Source organism: Platalea leucorodia (assembly GCF_965183815.1).
Source record: "Platalea leucorodia genome assembly, chromosome: 6".
Lineage (NCBI taxonomy): Eukaryota > Metazoa > Chordata > Aves > Pelecaniformes > Threskiornithidae > Platalea > Platalea leucorodia.
This window is the reverse complement of record NC_138828.1, coordinates 31167521-31193584: the sequence shown is the minus strand read 5'-3', so window position 1 is coordinate 31193584 and position 26064 is coordinate 31167521. Positions and strand designations below refer to the sequence as shown.

The following is a 26064-nucleotide window of genomic DNA, read 5'->3' as shown; positions in this document are numbered from 1 at the left end:
AGAGAGAAAAATAATCCACAGTATTGTTTTCATTATTCTGTTAGACAGTGTTGTATTTATGTGAACTTGGCCTGAGGGCCTGGGATCACTGCCTTTGTTCCTACAGTCTGTTTTCCATAGGCAAGGCAAAGGTCATGATGCCATGAGGGTGATTCTTGGAAAGTATTTGGCTGTAGGGTTTTCTTTTAAGGCCACATCAGTCCTGCCTCTGTAGCTGTCCTCTCTCTCCAGAGTTCAGTTATTGAATCATACCAGCAGAAATGTAGTATCAACATCAGAATTGTAAATTTTGTGAAATCATCCAGTAACTCAGATAATGATCACTATGTTCCCTTCTGCTCCTAACCTCTCTGCCCTCTGTTACGCTGTCTTATATCCTCCGATGCATATAAATCAGCAGCTTTGCACTGCAGAAATACAATGGGAAGAATCATTATGGAGGCCTGTGTTTTGTCCAACAGTACACTTCATTATCAAAGATTTAAATTCTCAAAAATAAGACCTTGTAAAAGATGGAACTCCCTCTACAGCTGGAGGCATGTTGATGGCAAGAGCAAAGAAGGATCTCAGAAGACCAATACTTAAGTCCAGACATAAATAAATTGCCTGAAACAAAAATGACAATCACATTCTTTTCTCTTCCGTAGCTCCTAAGGAAAGCAGACCAGAGAGCATTCATTTTAGAGACTTTTTGTTCCACATGCCATTTAATAAAGCGGTATGTATGAATGTTAGCAGTTCTCAGATTTGTTTAATGAATTCTAGTTTTTACATCTGTATACAGACTCTCCATCTGTACCTTTAAAAACATAGGCCTCCCTCTCCAGATTCCATGTTTGAAATCAGGATTTGGATAGTCTTTTTCATAGACAGTTTTTGAAGACTTGATTGAGAATTTAAAGAGATCACATCAGAAGCCTGTTAGAAAAAGAATTTGATTTTATTTTAATGAGAAAAGAAAATATCTCCTATAAATTAGTATGGAACATTATTTCTAGTTTCTTGATAAGTTTGATCTTTCATCCACTGTAATGAAAGTTATTAATGAGAGTGGCACTCGGTTCAGTCTTCCATTATAACATTTGATGCTATCTCAAAGTTCATGTCTCATTTTGCAACAGTTTAATATAGGACTGAATAACACCCCCAAAAAAAAATCAACTGCAAAGCAAGAAGTTCTGTCACTCCTGGAGTGAAATATCTACAAAAACCTATTTTAAGAACAACTAAATAAGGACTAAGCATGTAGAATGTTATTCGCAGAAAGTACAGGCACAGACAATGATTTATCTCATTGCTATATAATATACATACGGTCTTGCCCATAGACATTGATAACAACTCATCTTTTTTCCAAGAAGGGGAGTAAGATGTTAGCCAAAAGAACAACAACAAAAAACACCTTAATAAAATTTCGTGGAAATACATAAATGATTTGGGGACGTAGGCTCCATTTTGAAATCTGAGTGGCCCAGATTTTTTAAGGTATTTAAGGTTTTCCTTGGCATCTTTCCTGACACCACCAAAGCACTGAACTAGAAGTACCCTATTGCCTATGGGAAACTTTATCTATAAGCGAGGCTCATACACTATTTGGAAAGCCACCTTCCCAGCCGTGAAATACCAGAGAGCAGGAGACAAGGAAGAATGGAGAGAACAACAGAATTGAAACAGTCGAACTGATGAGGTACGGTACGTCTTGGCATTTGAAGTTCTCAGCCATAGGTCTCCTCTGGGAGACATTACCAAACTGGGACAGCCAGAATGCACCTACAGCGAGGTGGATGCGTGCTGCTCTCACACTAAGGTGGATGCGTGCTGCTGCTGTGGGGTCCCACAAGGCATCAGCATACAAATGTGGTTAGACCTCAGCATACTCTGTGGTAACCGATTCCTTGTCTATACCCTTAAGCATAAGATAAGGCTTGAGAATCTTGGATTTGTGCACGTCCGCTAACAGAATGAATGGCAGCAGCTTAGCATTTATGTAAGGATGACTAGACAAGGTTCCTTTAAAGTCTTAAAAGACAATGCAGCTGTCACGTGCATTCCATGTTCATACTTTCTAGCACACAGGAATTTTTAAAGGACCTATATGATGCCTATGTACATCTTTGGACATTTGAATTACCTATGTGAATCTCATTTAGCTGTTTCTGAAAATGAGATTTCAAAATCTGCCTTCTATTGCAATTACACTATGGCACCTTATGTGCCACATCCCACAGATTTAGTCATCCAGCATCTAAAAATAAGTGCAAGATTGCAGAAACTACATAAGATGGTTCGAATTGCTTGTAGTTCATTATCCCCTCATGGCTAATCTCTGTAGAACCTTGAACTTGGTCTTTAGGGATACAGCTAGTATAGTGTACGATTCCTCATTAAAACAGGGAATGACTGATACGCTGTTCTCCACTCTTGGTGTAGCAGCAAGAACTGAGTAGTAGGTGTCACTGCTTCATTGCTAGGTTATGAGCAAGATAGAGGCCGCAGAAGACAAACTATAACTCAGATGGACTTCAGAAGACCAATACTACATTAAGCAAAGGTTAAGCTTCATTTATTGTTGTTGTTATTTGTATTTCAATGCCAGCAACTTACATATTGGTTTTAAATGAAGGTAGGCCTTGGGAAACATGTCAGATGCTTAGTAGTCCTCCAGTGACAAATAGACCTGTAGGGCAAATGAGCAATTCAGTCTTTGCATCGGTTTCAGTCCTGGGATCCTTGGCAAGACTGGCAAGGTAGGTGGCCTGTTGTGGAAAGGTCAAAAGCTTTTTCCACAGGGAACTCAGCTGAAACCATTTATTTCTTAGCTGTTAAAATCAGTAGGTACTTACACTGAAAGTGGCCTTCATATCCAAGGAGGACAGCTTTACTGTCTGTTGTTGTAGACTCTTTAATCCTGACCCACTCCTGCAAGGCACTGTAAACAGCCAGGTCATCCACTGCAGTAAAGGCATCCTCCACCAAATTTCTTCTTCCAGATTTGTATGTGCCTATGACAGTAAAGCAGGTCTGGTTTAATTAAGTTTGCTCAACCAGCTGCCAAAGACCAAATCTCTTCCTCAGCTTCATCCAAAAAAACACTCAAGAGAGCACTATGCACCTTTCACAAACTGGCAGGTTATTGATGACGTTCGCTATCCTAAATGTCTGGCTTCTTTCCTCAACCCTCATCACCACCTTGTTTTTAGTCCAAGTTGCTAACAGATTGCTTATTCATCAGTCGATGGCACTCCAGCTTGCAGGTAGAGTTCCCTGAAAACTAAAAAAACAGCACTTAATTTTGAGCACATTAACCAATTTCTGTTGTCTCTGATAGGTCAATAGGAAGATGAACCAAGACAGACCCTAAATTTTGACATTTGGATCCATGGGAACTCAAACTTCTTTACTCAACCCAGTTAGCAAAATTGAAGTAACTCAGGATCCTGAAGCACATACAAGCTTTGGTATGTGTGGAGAGTGAGGAAGTCATAGAAAAGATTTTTTTTTTTTTTTCTTCATGACTTCAACAGTATGTATTTCAATCAGGACCTCTAGTCTTGAAAATACTTATTTGTTTTGGTAGTTTACAATAGTGTCCATAGGATTTGTGAAGCTACATCTTCAGCCTGGCTTATTTCCAGTTTCTTAAGTTTTTTGTAGCTTCGCGTGATGCTCAAATTTAAAATCAAGAAAATAACAACAATCAGGTTCCTGCCCATTTGTCACCAAATCAGGTCTTCAGGAGGCAAGCCCACAGTCAAACTGTTGGCTGAGGACTTCACCAAGACAACTGAATATCCATGTACCCCTCAGCCTCTCCTAATTGCCACCAATAAAGACCAGCCGTGCTGTTAGAAGTAAGATTTGTACCACATCCACTCATGTCATTCTCCCACACACCACCTGCCTGTTTTTGTGGCTGTCTCTTGCTCCCCTGCTCCCAGGGTGTGAATACAATGTGTTGTATTCACATTTGAAGTAAAACACATAAAAAGTGACTCATCCTAGGTATGTATTTTGTGAATTATTCAGCTTTGAAAGACATTCTGCACTGGCCTAGTTTATCACTGATATACATGACTATTTATTAATTGCATCTATTTCTTTTTAGTCTCCAACTAGGAGCCCAACAGACAGGGAACAGATGCCTAATTAACAGAGGTAAGAGCATGTATGTGAACACACACAGACATTATTTGTCATGGAAACTAACGCTTGTGGAAGTACTTTCCATCAGAGTGCATTCGGTAACAGTAGAATGGAAGTGCATCTCAGAGGTCTGATTTCACAAGATAAACCATAATCATCATACAGTCTGGTTTACACTAGAACTTCTTTTTTGCCAGGTCTCAACCTATTCTTGTTACTGCAGGGCAGATGTGCAAGCAGTTAGGCACTTACCTGACTTGTGGGTGCAGCTGAAGAGAATTCCCATTAGTTATTGCAACTAATTGAGCTCATGCAACTAAAAGCTGCATTAGACTGTAGTCCTGCATCCTGAGGGCACATGCAGTATCGAACATATTGAATATAGAAATAAAGTTGAAAGACATAGATGCAAGGATGTCTCCAGAAATGCTGATTAACCAAGAGACCAATGGTCATTTAAGTGCTGGAAAGCTTACAGGTGATGATAGTATCTCCACAAACAGCAGAATTTTCTGATGTTTGTGTTAGTGAGTGTGAGTTTCTTGGTTTTGGGCATCTAATGAGTTCTTGAATAGCTGGGGGGTTTAATTACTATTTGCTACCTGTGTGCTTCCATGTATATCTCATAGCAGTTTTAAAACTGCGCGTCTGCCTTTCAATGAAACTTGATCATTAGGCTTGCTGCTAGGAGATAAAAGTAACTAAGTCTGTTTTACAGCATTCATTGGGGTTTGGGGGTTGGGGTTTGTGGGTTTTTTCATCAGTTCAGTTTTCAACATCTGTGCTGAGAACAAACTTACCAGGAACCAAACTTACCAGGAACTGAACTTAGATCACCATCTGAGGTTGTAGACTTCATGAGTTATCTTGTGTTCATTCTGAGAATAGGGTACAGTGAAATAATCACCTGGAAAATTTCTTATTTTGCTAATTCTTCTGAAAATGGAGGAGTCATGCAACCCTTCTTACGCATGGAAGGATGATTGCCATTAAAAGTTTAAGGCCAAGAACAAGGATGTCTGCATTCTGTTAATGTACGTGCAAATCTTTTCCTTGAGATCTTTAACAAATTTCCAATCCCTTGGTTTTCTTAGGCACTGAATTTCGTCAGTTCGTTGATCTCTGCAAGAACAGTCTGTGCTGAACAGCTCCGAAAGTCAGAGTTACATTTTCTTCTTCAATTTCCTTTCCTTCAGATGAGTTTAGGACCTGAAGGTTTCAAAATTAAAGTTTACCATTTTAGATATGAGTAGTATTTGTAATTTTGCGTTATTAGAGTTATAAAAGGGATTAAGTAATATTTGTTCACAGTAACAAAATGATACAATGTATTCCTGAAGACAAATGCAATTTTAAAGGCTTTGATGGCGGAGTTACTTTGATTCAGTTTCCCTCTCCAACTTTTCCAAGTAGGGGGAATGACGTGTTATACTGTTGCAGCATTATTTTTGTGGCACTGAAAATGGATAATCTTCAGTGAGGGCTTTTCTGCCCCCCTTCTGTCACGTAAAGGAGAGGGCAGTTGCTCCTCATGAGAACTGTGTTTCCATGTCTCATTTCTGGAGCCAGCTGCCCTCCTGCTCACTGGAGTACGCTGCCCGCCCCCTAAAACAACAGGTACCTCCTCTGCTGCTGCTTATCCTCTAAATCACTTGTTCAGGTTGCCCTCCTCCAAAGTTCTCATAAGACCCAAAAAATGAGTCTTATGGCGTGACCTGAAAATGAAAAGTTATCACCCCCTCTTCAAGAGGCAGCTCAACTCTTACGTGGGCTTTCCTAACAGAGCAGTTTCCTCGAATGGAGCTGAAGTCCCCTGCGCTAAATGGGTAAAAAAAGGCTTTGAATGTTAAAAGCTCTGAACCTGGAGAAAACTATTACGAAAAACATGGTAATAGCAGAGGTGCTTATAAATTGCAGATCGCTTAAGTAAGATGAATCATTCAAGGGGGGAGGGGGAATTACCCCTGGGATCAGAATAGGTGATCTCTGTCACTTTTAGAAAATGGTTACGTGGGAGAGAGAAGGTGAATTAGATGTGGGAGAACTTGCAAAATACAATTTATCCAGCACATTCACTCAATTCTGTTTGTGAATTATCCACACCACACTCTGAGGTTCTCCTCTTCTGCCAAGTATGGCCTCGCCATAGCTTTCTTGCTGTTTTCAGATTGGTTCAGGGGCCTTATAATACCACAGCACTAAATATACTAGTATTTGAAAAGCAGCAGAGTTTATGCAGAGGCACATGTGCCGCAGCTGTAAAGTAGGAGAATGGCCCTGGCAAGATTAAAAAAACTTGGTTTGGGGGTTGGGTTTTTTTCTTCTCTTACACCGCTTTCAAGATCAGCTTGACAGACAGCTGAGGATTTATATAAAGATACGTTGCATGCTTTGGTTAATTATTTTGTACTCCTTTCAATTTTTCCATAATGCTTGATAGTTGTTTAAAAGTAGATTTTATGCACAAAAGAGGAAGATCATAAAAGGTATGAAGATTATCAAGTTATAATACATAAAATTTGGTTTTTATTCTGTTACAATAATTTTGTATAAACTCTGTATATAAATTTGTCTTTCCTAGGAATAATAATTGTAGTCCATCACTAGTTTAAATAATTGTACTCAAAAGTAAAGCCAATTTCTAAAGTCAAACTATGTAAATCGGTACTAATTATCTACTAATGCATTAAAGTGATTACAAGAATTGGGTTTACAAGGAAATTGTGTTTTGTTTAACAAGTTGCCTAAGGTAAGCGATATCCAGAACAAAACCAAAAGAATCTCTACTGCATCTACACAGCAAAAGTAAGGGAATAAATACGGTTAACAAGGATAATAGTCTGCATTCCCACAGTGATGCACTCCAAAGTGTCAGTGGGCATGTGAGGATACAGGAGTATGCAAGACGACTTGCCCTATTTCATAGACAAAAAGGAAAAAGAGATCTCACATGGAACCTGCAGAGGGTATAAGAGAATATTTTAACTTTCAGATAAGTAGGAGCTTAAGTAGACTTCCCCCACCCTGGTTGTTTGACCTTTGCACAAACCTTCTTAAAAAGCAGGTAAACATGCTGTTAGCCAACACTGCCTCCACGGAGATCTTAATCTTTACTAACCTCCTAGTTGTACGTTATTCACAGACATCTTTAGGAACCTGAATTGTTCATAGCAAGCCTCCCCTCAAGCTCTCAGTAGCGTTGAATCTCTGCTTTGCCTGTACGAAGAGATGCTTGCACTTAAACTTGAGTTAGGAAAAACTGAAAACTACTTATAATCAGAAACCCTTAAATATAAATAAATGTTGCTCCTTAACTACATGTTAATGTGACGCCCAAATTTGGAAGAGGGGAGTGGATTTGATGTTCAGACTTATGAGCCTTGAGGGTCATTATTTTTCCAATTTTGGCAAATAATTGTGCCAAGAACAAATAAAAATAAGCCAAAAAGACAACGTTGGGATTTTAAAATAAATGACAGACTCTTGCAAGTTTGTATCCCACGTATAGCTTTAGGCTAATTAAAATTCTGTTTTAAATGGGTTGATTAAACATTGTCAGGAAATTATCTGCTCTCTGGGGAAACCCCCTATTTCGGTTTGAAACACTCCCACAAATACTGCAGATGTATTGCTATGAAGTCATAAATATTCAGTGGCTGCTGTATTAGTGTGGCAACGTAGCTTTGTATTCCATACAAAGGCTTCTCGAGCTGTTTGAACCACAGCAGAAGCCTTGAAATGTATAACATCTCCCAGATCTGCAAACACAGTCCGCGTCTATGAGCGGAGGGACACGAGACTGTCAGGCTTTGCAGGAGAGGAGCTGTGATGTTTTAGGCTGACCTGGCCACGTGGAAATGGAGTGGGGAGAATTACTGGGAAATCTAAATGTGTATAAGCTGATATTTTCCCTTAAGAGGTTGCCCTCCCTCCCCCAAAAACACATTTATATTCTTAGAAACGTAGCTAGTCAGTGTATCCCCAGGCAAGCATTCCTGAGGAGCCAACATATAAATAGAAATGAGAATACAGCTCATGAAAAGTTTCTTCATGTCGGTACCTGGTGTCTTCTCTGAAGTTTGTTGCTTGTTTCTGTACCAGAGGAGATGAAGGGACCTTTCTGGGGGTCAGGCCTCGCGGCAGGATCCAGATGCTCTCTGTGCTGGCAAGTGAGAGGCAGCGGCCCAGCGGCTCCTTTGCCCCAGTGAGAGGGCACCTGGGAAGGGCAGAGAGTTGAGGTCCATGGTAAGAAACTAACAAAATGGGAAATTTACAACAACAAAGCGCAGAAGGTTACATCAAGAAAATACTATGGGGTTCCTAGCGAAAAGAAAGAGCCTAACAGTGCCAAACACAAACTAGAAGCCAGAGTGTCGTTCCCCTCAGGAAATAAAGGTGTGCTCTGTCTATGTACGTACAAGTATTTGCATCTGTACTGCATGGTTTCGCACTCCACAACTTCCCACCCAGCGCAGTTTAGGATTACCCATAACAAAGCAACTCTTGTTCTCCGCTTTTGCCGCTTCGTTCAGGCGCGGCTGTCGGCATACCAAGTACAGCAGCGCCAGCGTGGCAGGCTGCAGCAGCGTCCAAGCGTAGCACCAGTTCCAGTTGGGAACGCAACCAGGGAGTCCCCATTTGCTAAAAATTGAAGCACGGAAGAAACCATTGCCTTGTTACAGGGTAACAGCAGCAAAGAGGATTTTCGAATTCTAAAGGCCAAATTCAAGCCCCAGCAATGTTAGTGAGATTTTAAAGGCAAGAAGCCTCAGTAATCCTTGAACAGGAAGGGTACGAGAGGCCAGGCAGAGGCACCGCTCCTGTTTTTCATCAGCAAAGCATTTGCTTAGTAGGGAATTTTCATAAGCAAGCTTTAGCCACTGAAGACACAAATTTCAAGCTAGCCCTCCCAGCCAACAGTCTCTTTTTTTTTCCTCTTTTAATCTCCCCACAATTTTCTAAGGCAGTGCCATTCTTTCAGGCAGCAAGCACACCTAGTGTTTGACAGACACAATGTCTCACTGTGGCACGATAGAAGTATAATAGCAGTAAATATTTAAACTAGCTAAAGCTGTCACTGTAACAACTTTAATCTTGAGCCCTGATGTACAAAAAGCAATAGTATTTTCAGGTCCTGCAGCTGGGACAGCTACTTTTGCCACTGTCACACAAGCACAACTGTCCTACAGAGTGCAGGGCAGCCTCAAAAGGATGCAAGAAATCAATGGGAAAGACGTGCAGTGTCACTTTAATGACAAAATACTTCTGCTACACTACAGGTTTGCTTGCTTTTATCATGCTGATCTTCAACTGAGGGTGGATTTGCTAGAAATAGTTTAATATCTTCCCTGACTCCTGGTATTTTATTGTAGAACCAAAAAGAAAACCACCCCCAAAAAACCCTTTCAGTGTCTTAACGTGTCCTGTAGCTCAGATCAATTGTTGTCAGTGTACAACATCTTCCTGACAAGTTGTACGTAACCCATGACAGTGTAATTTCCACGGTATGAAATTCCACAACGGCTAAGCAACAATTTGAGCAGAGGGCTTTTGTTCATTTGTCTTTTGTTTACACACACACGGAGAATTCCACCCACGCACCTATACTGTGAGGCAGCCAGCCAGGGCCCCAGAGGAGAAATGAAGGGATGGATGCTTTTTCCCACCCACCCCCCCCCCGTCTTCCAAAGGGAATTTCTGAATCTCGGTGTAGTTAATTAGGTACAAGCTACAAGTAAAATCATTATACTTCTACAAAAATAAAAGCATCTGTTCCCCACCCCTCTCACGTTCAGTATTCACGCTCCGTTTTCTGCTGCAGGATTTCCATACCTTTCCCCAAGGTGTGCCACTAAACTTCAGACGCGTTTATCAGCAGACATTCTGACACGAAGGAAGTCCTGAAGTTTTGCTAACCAAATGTGCGTTACTAACAGGAAACATCAGCAAGTGGCTCTTTAGCAGTGCATGAGCGATTAAGTAAATCGCAAGAGCCTGAACGCCTAGCTGACACAAGATCCCTGTGGTAGGTGCTCTAAAATATTATCTTCATTGTAAGCCAGGAGATTGACTAATTGACCAATCAGGAAAATAACACCACTCTACCTTTCCAGCTGCCACTGTGTGTTCTAGTAAACTTCAACTGATAATCCATTCAAAAATAAGTATTTTAAACATGGTGACATCCAAGAGGAAGAAAACCATACAAAAAGATTCAGAGTGACTAGTGCTCAGCAAGCCAAAATTCATGTCAGGATCCTGCGGACGGCCTGGCTGGTCTGCCAGGAGGAGCCTCCTTACAGGAGAGGTTTGACTGGGTCGTCAGCGCTCAGAGATTGTCCCCTTGTTGCTGAGGTAACTCACCCTTCAGATGCAGCCTCTCATCCATGAGGGCGCGGTATGGCCTTGCTGGGTGTTCACCCTATGAAAAAAATACTCGCAGCATTTCAACAACAGCGTAATATATATAGCAGAAGGAGGATAAATCGAAAGTCCTGCCTTTGTTTTATTACAGAAGCTATAATCCTTGCAGGAACGTAAGTGACACTGGAGATGATAGACACGTTTCAGTCTTGGTAGGAAACCTCTACTGTGATAAAAGCAGGAGCAAAATGACAAGAGTTGTCCTGACAGTCCTCGAGGGGGTGTTAATAACGAAGGGGTGGCAGGACCACATAGACGCTGCTCATCCCCTTCATTTACTGTAACCAACATCCATCCTGACAAACTTCAGCATTATTGAAATGCAGCTCTGAAGTGAATCACTCCAGAAACAGGCCCCAAGCCATCAACAAGCAAGGTGGAGGGACGCTGGGCTGCAGCAACTGAAATGAAGAACTGCATCAAGAGAGCAGGGAAGAGTGTGATGGAGACAGAAAACGGTCCCAGGGAAGGGACAGACAGCTTATGCCGGACTCCTAGTACAAGAAATCAGAAGACCTATACCGACATCATTGGTATGCAGTGCAAAGTGGAATGTAAATATATATATTAGCTGCAATTGTTTGCAGATGCAAGTGACCTAAGATACTTGCTCCTATGGGATATCTAAGCCACATTAGTTGTCTTAAATAAATAAATAAATGAATAAATAAATAAATAAATCCATGTGTGCAAAACTTTTACCAGCAGAAAAAGTTTACTGTTACCATCTATACAGGGAATGCATCTAACCTGGTGAAAGAAAACCAAACAGCATTCCTGCAAGTAAGCGCACCTCTGTCCCAGATTTTCACGTTGGTAGGTTTTTATACCCTTTTTCACCCAAATGCGGTGGCTGTTCAACTTCAATCCTAGGCACCCAAGGAATGCAGGCACCCAAATGAGCTTGTGAATGCCACTGCTGGAAGTGGACACCTGGAAGTTTGGCATACAGCATGCAGTATTTTTGCGTCAAAGTCCCTTTATACATGTGGGGATGCTTCAGGGCATCCTTCGTATTCCCCTATGCCACAGAACTGTTGTGAACAAAATGGCAATACGGAGGGCAGGGCACTCAAGTATAATTTAAAACCAAACAAACAAACAAACAAAAAAAAACAAAGAAAACAAACAAACAAAAAAACCCAAACAGATCAAGAGCCATGTAAGTCCCAGTGGTTATGGCATGAATGCAAGCTGCAGCTTAGCCTAACAATTCCCCACCTGCTGTTAACCAGACAAGTGAATACCAGCAGCCGCAAAACAGAGCCTGCATCAGCTCTCGTTCTCCCAAGTTGTAGCGTTGGGCGCGCAGCACGCAAAGGCAGTACGGAGAGACACAGACCACTCTGGGGAAGGAGACGGAGAATGGGAAAGGATTAGGCGAGGGGTAAATTGCACCGTTAGTGCAAGAGGGAAGCCTTCGTTTAAGTATGTCCTCAAAAACCCCATCGCTGCCAGTACAGCCGACAACTTACATTAGTCTTCTGTTTTAGGGTGGATTCAGTCAATCCATAACCACAGGATGCAATAAATGAAGTTCCTGGTGCTGTCTCTACTGATCAATTAAATCCCTTTGGAGCCAAGCAAGCTTCTTCATTAACATCAACACCATTAAAAACAAACTTTTTCCAGCCCTAACACACTAAAAACTTTCGGAGCGATATTAATACACCGATGGCACACAGGTAGTACAGGAAAATCTGCAAACTGCAGCGCATATCTTACCTTGCACAACTTCCACAGCCTTCCTCTTCAATAGTTTCAATTTCACTTAACGTATCAGGCCCAACAGCGGTGCGAGTGCTCTGGTAAGCAAGACTGACCGAAGAGCGATGAGACCAAAACAGGCGAGAACCTTCTGCCCCAGCTCTACAGAGGATCCTCCTCTCCTTGAGCCATCTAACCACTTTTAAGTTGCCTTTACACCATACCTGACTTGCCTTCATTTATTGCGAGGAGGCTACAATCACACTAACGTAATCCATCTCCTGTGGGGAAAATGACTGAAGTATTTTTATTTCTCAGCATTAGACACCCAGGGTAACGGCAGAATGAAAGGAAAGAAAGAGGCAGCAACGTTCCTCTGGTCCGATAATTTCATTGCCATTCGAGCACTGTCACATCATTTCGTATTTTCTCCTGCCCACCTAAAGTAGAAGTTTACAAGATGCGAACACACCGTAAAAGGAGTCTCAGAGGAAAGGTACATGATAAACCTTCTCGGGAAGGACTATTTCATTTCTGGATACTTTTTTGTTAGTATTTCCTGCTAAGTGAGCTTGAACACTGAATTCGCTTGCCATCACACAGTATGCGTTACCTCATTTTTTATGGTTTTTTTTTTTGCTTTCTTTTGCACAAGTGTCACTAACAACATATTGTATTCTATTTCTGACTGTTGATCTGAATACAGTTCCTGTTTCTTTTGCCAGTTTTACATACTAGATGTCAGATTTGTGTCTAATCGTATGCCTTGCAAACACACGCAAGATAAACAAAACTGCACACTGGAGGCATTTCAGAGTAAAAACACATACTGTTTGCAAAATTAAGCTGAGATCAGGATTCTAACAAAATGAGCTCTCTAGAGCATGGGTCGGCTTCCCAAAATAGTCTTAGAGAAAGCTATACTTCTGCTCCTGCCATCCCTACCCCACCGAGCATCAGCTATTTTGAAACAGTAAGTAACACTTCCTACAGCCCCGTGCTGTAAAACACTGACTATTTTGCCTTGTAAGGACAGCAGGTGTAGTACTAATTTATAAAACAAGGTAAGTAAATGATTTTGTGGATCCAGAGCAGGCTCCCTTCCTCCTCCCGAATGAGACAAGATGGCTTAACCCCGGCATGGGAGTCCGTGTTTAAATATCCCTTGCGCTGGAATACTCCCTCCAAGTCTTTCCTTTCCAGCTCATCCAGAGCAGTGACCGAGCTGTCATCGCTCCCCACTTCGCAGCAGGGTTAACTGGATGAAGGCTGAAATACAGGGATACATTTCTGATGTTTAAATGGTAAGAAAAACACAGCTTCCCATTTGCAGCACAGATCAGCTGATACTTCAGAGGTGCGATTTGACGGTTCCCAATGTTGTCTCCACAACGACAGCACTGTTGGTCATTCTCCAGGCCCGATGGTCATTATCACCCTGAGGTTCTTGGTTTCACAGGGTGACTACTCTTTAATTCACCTCTGAATGGAAGATGTCTGGCTTGCACCAAATAACCCAGATTAATAGTTAAGATCATAAAAGCTCATCATTTAAAGTGTTTATGGCACTACTGAAGAAAAAGCAGAAATTTGACCTGCATAGCCTATCTGGTCACTGTCCACCTGAAGTCAGAGCAAAGTCCCACCCAATTTAGTTATAGCAAGCTCCACTTCTCCAAGCTAATTTAAGCAGCCTCCTTGACTTTCAGCAAAATATTGGAACAAAATGCGGCGGTGTTCCTGACAAGGCACGTGGATTGAATTATATGCGTAAGAACGCGTGCATATTCCTGTGGTACCAACAACAGGGTGAAGAGAAACTGCTTTGCCATTGGGAGGAGACTCTTAGTTCACTGAGCAGGTTAATAACTCTAAGGCTACAAAGCAAACCACACTCAAGAGTACAAGATCCCTTTTTTTTTTTACAGGCAGTTGACAGAAGGCATTTGAGATAGTGTACTGTTTTCCACAGGATACCAAATTAGCATAAATGAAAATCAAGGCTAATGAAAGTAGGTAGGGCAAGTTACGCACTACGGGAAAGCATGTAAGTCCCCCGGCTCAAAGGGGGGCACACAATAATGTTTGTTTCTCTCCTGCTCTACCTTGCTCACACACTTACTGCATCTGTATGAGCAGCTCAGCCTCGCGCCCCCGCCTCCCTCGATTCCCTCCCATCCTAGCTCGGTACGTGCCGTGAGGAAGAAAAGCCGATATCCGCCCTCCCCAACTTCTCGCTTCTCCCTTCTGCTTGGTTGCCTACCCAGAAGGCCACAGAAGCCATGCTTTTCCCCACGGCATGTCAGCTAACCCTTTTGCAGCCACGCAGAGATTGAGGTCTTTTTTTATTCTGCCTTAAATTTCTGCAAGCCAGCTACAGCCAAACCACAACATAGCCCACAGAGAAACCAGTCCAATGGTAGGAAACCTTCTTCATTCGTTTCGCTCCCCTCCCCGCCACCCCGTGATCAGGTCACAGATATCAGCAAATTGAACAGACTAATGAAACATCCGCACGTCTGTTTTGCTTCGCTGACCTAATCTCTTTGCTAAACTCTTTGGGTTTTAGGATATCAGAAATTCCCATAGTCGGTTGCTTGCTCAGTCTCACACAGCCAAGCTCTCCTTATCTAGCAGCTTTCCATGGAGCATGAAGTTAAGCAAGATTCCCTGCACTCGCCACAGGAGCTGCAGCTTAGTTATTCAGGAAATTCAAGCACATTTTTAAGAACACTGGCAGCCAGGGCATTTTCCCCATTCCTAAAGAGAGCATAGAAACAAAAATACACCCAAGACAAAACCACATTGAATTCGAACGGCTGGGGGAGTAAAGACCCCTCCATCCTCTTCTCACTTGTATACATCATTGCAAAGAGCATATTAAAGTGGTGGGTGAGGCAATTTCAAGCCTTCTCTTTCCACCCACGGCTTTTGTTGCATTTACCTCTGTTCAATCAGTCATTCATGCTCCCTCAGCCACTCGCCCACGTATATTCCTTGCTGACAGCCCAGCTGCACATATGCATTCGGAATTACAGTAACGGCTTTTGTGATTCTGCTGTTGAGAGAATAAGAGAAGCAGTGGGGAAAGCAGGCTCTGAAAGGCCGTACAAGACGGACCGTCACAGGTTTACATCACGCACACATGTCATGTTCCAGTGTTCAAGCTAACTGATGCAAAGCCACTCAGCCAGCCCCCAGGGGCTATTTGCAAGAGCAAGTAGTTGCTGACTTTAGATCCGGAGGCAGCATCAGTAACCATCAAACATGGAAAGTGAGGTTTTCAAAGAAGCTGAAGGCAGCTGAAATTCAAGAGCTGGAACTCGAAGAGCTCAGCCTTACTAGCCACGGAAAAGGCAGTTCCCCATTACAGGTACCCCTGCTCACCCGGCAGACCCATTGCCCAGGAATACTGGGACAAACCACACCATCCTTTCCAGAGGCAAAGGCGGCTGCCGGCTTCTGCGTGCGCAGCTGCCGTGGCCTCACCAGCATTGCGCAGAGCACAAGCCTCCGCTGCCGAGCCCGGAGGCCCGCACTCAACAGCTTGCTCTTCCTCGGGCAGACACGTGCTGACAGCGCCTCCGCCCCAGCTCCGGGGATTTTGTTATTCAACAGGCCAGCTACAGCCCAAACGCGTGAGCAAGGACAGGCGGAGGGAGAAGCCACCTCTTTTCCTTCCGAGCGCCTTTGCTCTGCCATAGCCCCAACCCCACCACCCGCGTGAACAGGACTCCTGACCCGGGTGACAGACTAAGCCCGGGGATGCTTTTGCTTGCCACCGTGTCCTCAGGCAAGAGAGCTGACACCTTCTGCACTGGAATCAGATGGGGATGAAAGATGAAGGTAAGTTAACCATTGCCTCCCGTGTCACATTGTCCAGCCCTTCTCTCATCCAGAACAGATGTATCTGCCTCTTACCCTGTTCAGGAAAAAAAACCCTGTCTTATTTAAGAGGGAGGCCTGGGCCCGGGCATTCCCCTCTCCATGCGTTCCACTTCACATCGTAATAAAGGGTCATTACTGAAGAAATTCAACACAACAAAATTTCAGGAGAAAAAGCAGTCCTCCCCTACAGACGCCATTAGAACTATGATACCTGGGCACACCCGGGCCCACTCTTTTTTCCCCCTCACATTTTTCTAGCAGCATTTTTTCCTCTTCCCTCTGGGTTCAAAACAAGCTTCAAGACTGCACAGTTCTGCCTCACATAGCAAAGAACCTAGCCTGACCCAGCAGCGAGCTACACAAGCAGCCCTGCAAGCAGTATTTCAAGCTCTCAGAAACTCACTTCATGAACTTGGGCATTACCAGCATGACATGATATATGCAATAGCAAAGGGAAGACATAATGGGGCACAGACATGGAGCATAATAGCAGGAATGACATAATTCCCTTACTTTATCTTCATTATTTGACAGTTCACCATCTCTTCAGGATGAAACCCACAATCTCTTATCAGCTGATGTGCTCAGCTGATTGCACTGACACAGACTACAGTAAATTCTCCAGCAACCAGACTGTAACAAGCCCCATTGCTGCTACAGACTGAAACTGCCATTTTAAATCTATTTGGTTCTCTGGGTAGATATGGGTTTCTTATGAATCACCGTGTCTCAGTGCAGCAGAGGGGCTGGATTACAACTCCGCTAGATAACCAGCAGCGAACACAAAAGACTGTATAGGAACATGATATGCAAAGCATGGAAAAATAACCATCAAGCAAAGGCTTTCAACCCTGAATGCATGAAACCAAGCTTCTGAATTATACAGACCATTAAATCGGTACACCAATTTCAAATGTGGCGACTACCTGCCAGGACTGTATTGCAAAATTTACTCTCGTTTTTAAAGACGCGAGGAAAGAGAAGGATGCTCTTGCTGTTAAAGCACCAGCCGAGACTTGGGCAGCGGGGCGCATTATCCTCGCGTAGCAGCTATTGCACGTAGCTGAATTCCATGTTGTGGGTGTAAGCTGCCGACTGCATTTGTCCGGGGTGGGGGGCACAGTCAGCGTGGCTGCCGCCACCCTGACACAGGTGCATGCACAGAACGCCCTGGAAGATTTTGTCCTTGTGATTAGTGCTCTCACGGGGGATGAGAGGGTTAAGCTCAGAGATTCATCCCAAACCTAAGCAACGCACTGGGAGCCCAAAGGACGCGGCTGTCCTCTAACTTGAGCGCTTCAGCCACATAGCAGCAGTTCAGGCCCACTGTAAGGCATCAGACCCGGCTGTACAGTAGGAAGGACCAAATACCCATTCGTAAGGCATTAGAGATGCAACAGCTACAAGTTCAGAGCTGAGAAGCTGACTGTCGTAAGGCCTACGATCATTTGGAAATCCAGCCTTCTCAGGCCTTCCTCAGCAATTAGCAGTTTTCACCTAACATCAAAAAGCATAAAGCTGCTAAAACAGAAAGATGTATTTGCAAGGCTAAGGCTTAAGAGCATTACAGCATATGCCAGATGTCTTGTCCAGGACAGAGAATAGCAGAGAGCTTGAGCTAAGGGGTTAAAAGCTCCCTTTTTGGCTATTCTACCTTAAATTGTTTACTTGTTGCTGAAATGTGTGGCACTTTTTCTGCTCCACAGCTGGCTGCATTGCAAGGATGGGTGAATTCATGTTATCCATAACCACTGCAAGCCTCCTGGAGTCTAACTTGTCACTGTGAAAGGCATCTAGCAAATATAAGGTATTTCTTAGCAGCAGGGGAAGTAAATAACAGGGAGAGCACTCTTTGGATGCTTTAAGATATTTAAATAAATGAGGCTTAAAAGCCATTTATTTTGAAACCGCTGTTGCCAGCGATTAACATATGTTCTAACAACTCAGCCTTGTGTTAATCTCTTTGGGCAGACAAAGAAACATTACATTAACCTACACTGTTTATTCATCATTTTTAAACTGAAATTTCATAAGTTACTCTGGGACGCAGTAGTCTCTAGAGGTCCAATGTAAACAGATTCCCTCCCCCCCAAATATCCACAACCTAAGGAGCACAGGCTTTAAATTAGTACCTTGCATTAGATGAAACCGCTTCTCATTGTGCTCGCTGCTAAATGTGAATTAACAGAGCAACATCAGTAGCTGTGCTAGCAAATTATTTTCTAATTAATTATATCGTCAGAAACACCCATTGCTTTCTCTCCCCTAGATTCCCACAACTGCAGCGTAGCAAAACGGGCAGAGGCTTGCCTCATCAGAGAGGACTGTGCTGTTGAAGGCCATTTTAATGATTGTATCAGGAGAATTCAGATGTATTCGAGATTCAGGCAGGGGTTGGGGGGGGGGAACACGCATTTGAGGGTTTTTTTTAAAGTACTAATATATTAGGGAGTACAGTGCTCCAGCAGTGGGAGCAAAAAAACAGGATGGAGGATGCAATAAGGCCTCCCAGTCTTAAGATCTGTAAACGAATGCCCAGAAAATACTTAAATTATAAAGAAATGGAGAATGCTCAACTCAGCAGATAACTGCACTTGTCAGCCCTGACACTGGATGTGAAAGCATAATTTATGATTAACATTTTAGCTGATACAGTCTTTGTTAGACTTAGTATTCATCCAGATAATATATCTGCTCAACATTCTCTTTTAATTTTGGCAAATTGTTCTTGGTCAATAGCATTCTTGCTAATAGCCAACTTCCTAATGGGCATCACGGCACAGCTTCAGCTTCTTGTCAGATTTGTGTTGGGATGGAGAGCTCCTTCAGTGACACCTCTTTTCCAAAGCACTTGCAATGCCTGCCTAGAACGCAAAATACGGAGACTCCCCCACGTGTCCAGGTTCCATCTGCAGGTAAGTGTGGCTAACACGCAGACGTTACATTTATTATTCCATATATATTAAACATGGGTGGGGCAGCCTAGGAATACTGATTCCAGAGCCCCAACCAGCTCAGGTAACTTCTGACCAGCGCTGAGATGTGATGTGTTGATAAACCAAGTCTCTCAGCAAGCCTCGAAGAAAAACCCTGACAAGCTTCAGGACTGAAGTCACAAGGCAACAAGATGCCAGGTTGAGCTCATGTTCTGAAATCAGGCACATTTTTCTTTTGTGTTTGAATAAACCATACATTCTCCAGGAGCTTGGATGAGTAACTTGGAAGAAACACTTGGCAATCACTTTGAGTGGTTCAATGACAGATTCCGCTGAATCTGCAATTGTTGCTGAAGCATCAACAAAAAAAAAAAATCTTACACCGAAGTAAGAAAATGATGGAGGATAAAGCTGAAGACACATTGCTATTTATATAAAAAAAAAAAAAAGTTGTTTCGTCTTTGGGTAACATGCTTTAAACCACCTCCACATATCTTCAAACCATCTCCCAGTCTTCAAATACGTTGTTCTTTTCCATGTCTTTCATATGTAAATGATTTGCACGATGGGTCATTGTGAAAGACTGGGGGGGGTTGCTACTCTTAAGATCAGAAAGTCAAGTAAGAAAGGATAACAGCGGACTATATGTAAAGATACAGCAAGAATGAACGTGACGTGTCTATTAACTGCACCTTCAAAATACAAAAGAGTGAACCCAATAGCCAAGCTTAATGGAAAGAAAATATGTATAAATTAGTCACCGTAAGTGTTGCTAAGAATATAGTTGACGCCAGGAATTCACCAATTTAAAAGAATATTTTACATGCATCGGTAATGAGATTTACACATTCATAGAATCATTAAGGTTGCTTTCCTTTGAGACCATCAAGTCCAACCATTAACCTAACTGCCTGGCCCACCTCTAAACCATGTCCCTAAGCACCACATGCACACGTTTTTTTGAACACTTCCAGGGACTGTGATTGAAGCTCTTCCCTGGGCAGGCTGTTCCAATGCCTAACCACTCTCTCTGTGAAGAAATTTTTCCTAATATCCAATCTAAATCTCCCCTGGCACAACTTGAGGCCATTTCCTCTCATCCTATCGCTTGTTACTTGGGAGAAGAGACCAACCCCCACCTCGCTACAACCTCCTTTCAGGTAGTTGTAGGGAGCAATTAGGGTCTCTCCTCAGCCTCCTCCTCTCCAGACTAAACAACCCCAGTTCCCTCAGCCGCTCCTCATAAGACTTGTGCTCTAGACCCGCCACCAGCTTCATTGCCCTTCTTTGGACACGCTCCAGCACCTCAATGTCCTTCTTGTAGTGAGGGGCCCAAAACTTGTAGTGAGGATTCAAGATGCGGCCTCACCAGTGCCGAGTACAGGGGGATGATCGCTTCCCTAGTCCTGCTGGCCACACTATTTCTGATACAAGCTAGGATGCCATTGGCCTTCTTGGCCACCTGGGCACACTGCTGGCTCATATTCAGCCGGCTGTCGACCAGCACCCCCAGGTCCTTTTCCGCCAGACAGCTCTCCAGCTACTTTTCCCCAGGCCTGTAGCGTTGCGTGGGGCTGTTATGACCCAAATGCAGGACCGGCACTTGGCTTTGTTGACTCTCATGCAGTTGGCCTTGGCCCATCAATCCAGCCTGTCCAGGCCCCTCTGTTCATAAAACATACCACAGGACATACCTCAGCCACTGGATGGGGGGTAGGGGGGTGGGGGGGTGGGGAATAATTATAATGGATGTTTTATACCTATTTGCATCACAATTCTTATGTTCCTGCCTATTTAGAGCAACCATGAGATTAGCCTATGGTTATCATCCTGCCTCACAGCATACTAACCCCCAGCTAACAGTAGGAAAAAGCCACTCATCTCGTTAACAGAGACTGCTGTACTCCGCTCTCATTTTATTCTGGAACCAGAGGTATACAAGAAAACAAATGTAAGGAATTCCAAATCTTGTTTAAATTCAACCATAGGATTTTTTTATGATGTGTATAATATTTCAGCCCAATTTCTTAAAGATAAGGGAAACAGCATTTGTAGATTAAAGTAAATTTAAAAAAAAAAAAATAGAGCAAGAACGAACACTACAAGCCCCGATAACAAATGTAAGCATTCAGATGCTCTTTTGAAATCCATTGGAAGGGAAGAAGCAACTCATGGCTTTGTTACCAGGTATTAGTGCTTGGAGAGACATTTTGAAAACAGCAGGAGTTTAAGGCCATAGATGTCCTCCTGCCCCTGTGGCATTGCACCACAGAGGGCTCCAGACTGCCCACCTCTGCGCTTCAGAAATAACGCATTGGCTACTAAACCTCTCAACAATAATCAAAGCAACTTACAGGAGGCCAAGGAAAAGGCTTAGCACAACAGCACAAGCAGATCCCATTCAAAGCAAATGAAGATTTGCAAAGCTGCTTGCTCATTACACTGAATGTTTTATTGGTCAGAAGATGTCTACGTTGGAATTTCTTTGCCATTTAATTTTCTGGGTTATGCCCCAGAAGCAAACAAAATCGATAAATTGTTGCAGCGAAGCAAATTAATTGTTACAAGGAGTACCTGTTAAATATTAAGACTTCTGTTTCTCCTGAATTGACTTTACGCATTTGTGAAGCGATGCACTCTTATTCGTCCCTCCGTACCTGTGCTCCAGTGCTATATGGCCTCGGGAAGCTGTACTATGCCACAACTCACTCAGAGTTAAACAAGCCTGGAAAAGGAATATTTACTGTGGGTAAAAAATGTAATTGTGGTTGACAGATGTTCTATTTGCTTTGACATGCTTCATCTAGATCCCTCTCCCTCCACTAAAACAAAAGGAAACATTGTATTGTTTTCACTACAAGAATAGAAGGCAGCTCCAAATATCTGTTCTGTATGCCAAAACTGTCATTTTCTTCCCTTTCAACTGTTATTAGAGTTTTATTAAGGTTTTGGGTATTTAATGATCACGGTTAAAAACATACACAAGAAGCTGACTGATCTTCTAAATAATCCATCATACATAGGATAGCCAGCAGATAAGTGCAATTTGTTGTAGCAGGGAGGCATTGAAGAAATTCACTGTTTTACTCTATATCCCCAAGTCATGCCTGCTATGCCAAGAGGCCAACAAAATCCTCAATAGGAAGTTAGGATAGATTAGTAAATCTTATCCTCTTTATAACACAGAATCTGGTTGGTTGTACAAAAAAATGCTACACTACTTGTGTAAAAGTGCTTTCAGTAAAAGCTGACATAATTCATACTCATTTTAGCATCCTTTGACAAAGTGTTTTTTTAATTACACAATATACATATAAAAGTGCAGTTCTGTTTGTAGGATTTTTATCGTATAAAAATATTTAACTATCCCATCCCCAAATTTTTCATTTTTTTGTTCCTCCCATTGAGCTTTTGCAACTAGATTAGTCCTAACATATCTGCGATTTCTGCTTTTTTCTTTACCCTGATGTTACATTTATTACTTGCACCTTATGAAAACACAATATTAGTCCCAGAAGACACATTGCAAGCACGTTTTCCTTATAAAAGGGTCTGTCAAGCACTAGCTAGTACATACATGAAAGTGTCTAACTGGAGCCTTAACACTAATTCTCCCCATCTTACACTTTGGATATTCATTCATAGTTGTGCAGTCTGGCATAAAAATATTGCTGGTTTTCTTCCGTTTTACTGTTGTATACGAACAGTGAGACAGTGGTCGTCTTCATTTTTAAATGACGATGACAAGTTGGGGGAATTTGCCTAATTTCAGTGGCAATTCTGGATTTCAGCATAGGGACAAGGTTTGCAAGGACATGGCCCTGCAACATTTCACTTTGATAACCTGAAAACTCAGAAGAGCGTCAGGGACTACCAGGAGGTATTTTACACTAACGAGAGCTGCTTGTTGGAAATGCAGCTCACAGCAGGTGACTGCTGTGCTTCTCCTAAGCAGATTCCTGACTCCTAACTGCTGCCTGAATTGGTGAGGAACCAGGTCTTGCCACGTACAGAGAGGCTATGATATCCTTCCCTTGTTTCTTCGATTCCCCCTTTCCAGCCCTCCTCTCCAATACTGAAATACTGGAGCTGCTTTTTCCCATTCACTCACCTTCCCAATTCAAAATGCGGTGCATCTTTGTATGCACACTTTTCAAACCTTTTGGTGGAGAAGTGGGGGCGGCAGGGGGGAACACCCCACTATTTAACACTACTAGAATGAAAGCTTATTTGGAGAAGAGCCATCCCATCATGGAGTACAAGCAGATTCTGTTACTCTACCGCAGGGTTGCTTTGGAGATCGGATATAACTATTTTCACTGAATTCACCGAAAGCAATTTTGCTGCTGCTGTCATAAATTATTACCTACAGAGAACAGTGATTTAACTTACCCTGAGAAGAGGGAATAACGCATGATAGGATGGAATACAGGAAATATTTACTATAATTTAGAGCCGTATGAAGATGGGGAAAAAAAATTAAGCTTAGTTATACATATTACACTGGTGGTACAGGGGGTTGGTTGATTCATTGCCACGGGTATTCCTGTCCTTCCTATCCCTTGCAGCCATTCTTACATGAAAAAGATGAAGTATTTTGCTTCTTTACTTTCTCTTCCCTCCCTTCTCCTCCCATGCCCCAAAAGTCAGCTCAGTGAATTGCCTTGTCAAGAGATTTAATTTCCAAAGATTATGGAAAGGCCGTTATGCCAGTCACAAGAAAAGCTACAGTCTATATTTTACAAACAGCTAGGACGTGTTTCTAAAGGAAGACTGTACCTGCCACAGATCTGCATAAGCTGTCTTATGCCTGCATTCATTCCATACATTCAATACAGAAAAAAAAATATTTTTCAGCATGTTCCACTGTGCAAATCACTGAACAAACTTTTCCCAAGATATCCTGTCATTACTCTAAGGAGACAAAAATAAGATCTGGAGCTTCTCTTTAAATAAGGAAATCTCCAACAAGGGCAAAGCCGGCACTGCTGGAATGGTCCAGACCTCAAGTCTACTCTTTTCAGTTCAAAAATCATTCTGCTACTTGTCAGTATTAACTGTGTTAGTAAAAGACTCAGGGGATTCTTCTGGAATAACCTGCCAAAGAGACAGATTTATTTTCAACCTCCTTTTAGAGGTTGCTTTTTTACCTAAGCAAGTGACTAAAGTCTCAGCATCATTCTATAAGCAATGTATTTGATACAAAAATAGTTATTTGTACTACAGAAGTGTTACTACTGTGATCAGACTCCACTGAACAAGGAGTTGCGCTTCCAGATCATGATAAAGCAGTCTATAAAGGAGAAAGTGCTGTTTCTGTAGTCACATAAGCTACCTTCAGGAAAAAGGTGAGCAACATGAGACCGAGAACACAGCATTTATTTACATAACATACACAATAATCAAAACACAGACTATTTCTGCAAATATAGATGCAAGCTCTCACAATACATTCCATGTCTCATTGGTTAGAGGCTTAAGGCCATTTTCAATATGTATTTAATTTTGCAACTAGTTGTCTTCTTTCACAATTTTTTTTCTCACGGTAAAAGGTAAGATCACAGCAGGTTTAAAATCAAGCAGGTCTAATGTCCCATTAGGAGAAATGTCAAACTCTTCACATTGGAAGCGTAACTGATAGCCAATTTTATTCAATATAAAAATCCCTGTCTGGAAAACCAGGAAAATGCCTGTATTGTATGAATATGCCTCACTTGTTTGAGGCTACAGCATGCAGCCCAGAGTGCAAGCCATCTCTCGTTCAGATTCACAGCCCTTCAGCCAAAGCCATGGTACTTGCTGTGTGCCAGCTCTTACCCAGCAGTAACTGAGGAACAAGTGATCTTTCATTTGCCAAGCAGTAAAACCCACACAGAATAATTACCAAGCAACAGCCAACGTGCTGTAAATCTAAAGTTGTTGCACCACCATTTTCGCGGAGGCAGGAGATTTGCTGGCTGTGTTTCAGAGATTTAGACCTGCCTGGATCTGGAGGAGGCCACATGATGGTACCAGCACAGGTCTCAAAGAATGGGCCTTCTCCCTGCTTGCTAGGCACCCCTGGATGAAAGGGCAGTTGGAATGAATGGCCTTAAATCATATTAAATCCCACTGCTCCTAGTAGCTCCCACCATCTAAGAACAAAGTTGAGTTCTTGAGCAAACAAATTTTCCCTTCTCCTCTTATGGTTTCCCAAGCCCGTCTGCACTGGTGATAATAGAAGCCACAGAAAAAGGTAGGAAAGGGCTGGGAGAAGTAATAGTAGGCATAATGGGAAGAGGATGCCACAGGAAAAGGCAGTTCCCAGACAAGTCCTCTTCCCCAGGATCTTCATTTCCATGTGAGCTCATTGCGCTAAGACCACTGAAAACAGAACTGTCCCCCTAGACTGCAGACTAGGACTCCGTTATCCACACGGCTCTGCTCAAAGACGAAGGCATCCAACTCTGGTAAGATTATAAAGGAATAAACCTTATTCCACAATCTACTCTAAGTAACATGAGCAACAGCATTTAGTACCCTTTCAAAAAGTGCGGTCATGCAGTAGAAGAAAGTGCTTTGAAAAAACTGTCTAAACTCACGTGAATGAAGAACGATGGCCCAAATACTGTGAGAAAATAGCTGATTCCCCACCAGCATGTCACTTGGGATACGTTCAGCAGGTTTGCTCATTGCTGTCCACATCTGTCCCAGGAAAGAGTGTGGGCCTGTCTGGGGTGACACTCACCCCCGCCCTCCTCACACAGCCAAGTAAGGGTATGGGACACACCAAGTTACAACTGGCTTTTAACAAGGACTTCACTGAAGACAGAATCCCCACATCAACCTTTCTTATCAAGAACAGTGCTATACTTGATAAATGATTACGTTCAGAACACTTAGAAATTGGAAAGGTGGATTTCATGTGCTTCATAGTTATGATTTAAAGTGATCCTCATCATCACAGGGTCTGAGCCATGCCAGGCAG

General features: G+C 42.6%; 1 protein-coding gene across 1 annotated transcript in view; it reads left to right on the top strand.

Moving 5' to 3' along the window:
• The window catches only part of BANK1 (B cell scaffold protein with ankyrin repeats 1), a gene marked incomplete at its 5' end in the record, with an annotated part of 136431 nt that extends 130071 nt beyond the window's left edge, over positions 1 to 6360 (top strand). Inside the window, 3 exons of the mRNA XM_082315052.1 lie at positions 648 to 718; positions 4106 to 4155; positions 5238 to 6360. Of these exons, the coding sequence (XP_082171178.1) occupies positions 648 to 718; positions 4106 to 4150 (116 nt within the window). The 3' untranslated portion in view covers positions 4151 to 4155; positions 5238 to 6360. The remainder of the gene's footprint in view (positions 1 to 647; positions 719 to 4105; positions 4156 to 5237) is intronic.
• Between the last annotated feature and the right edge of the window lie 19704 nt (positions 6361 to 26064).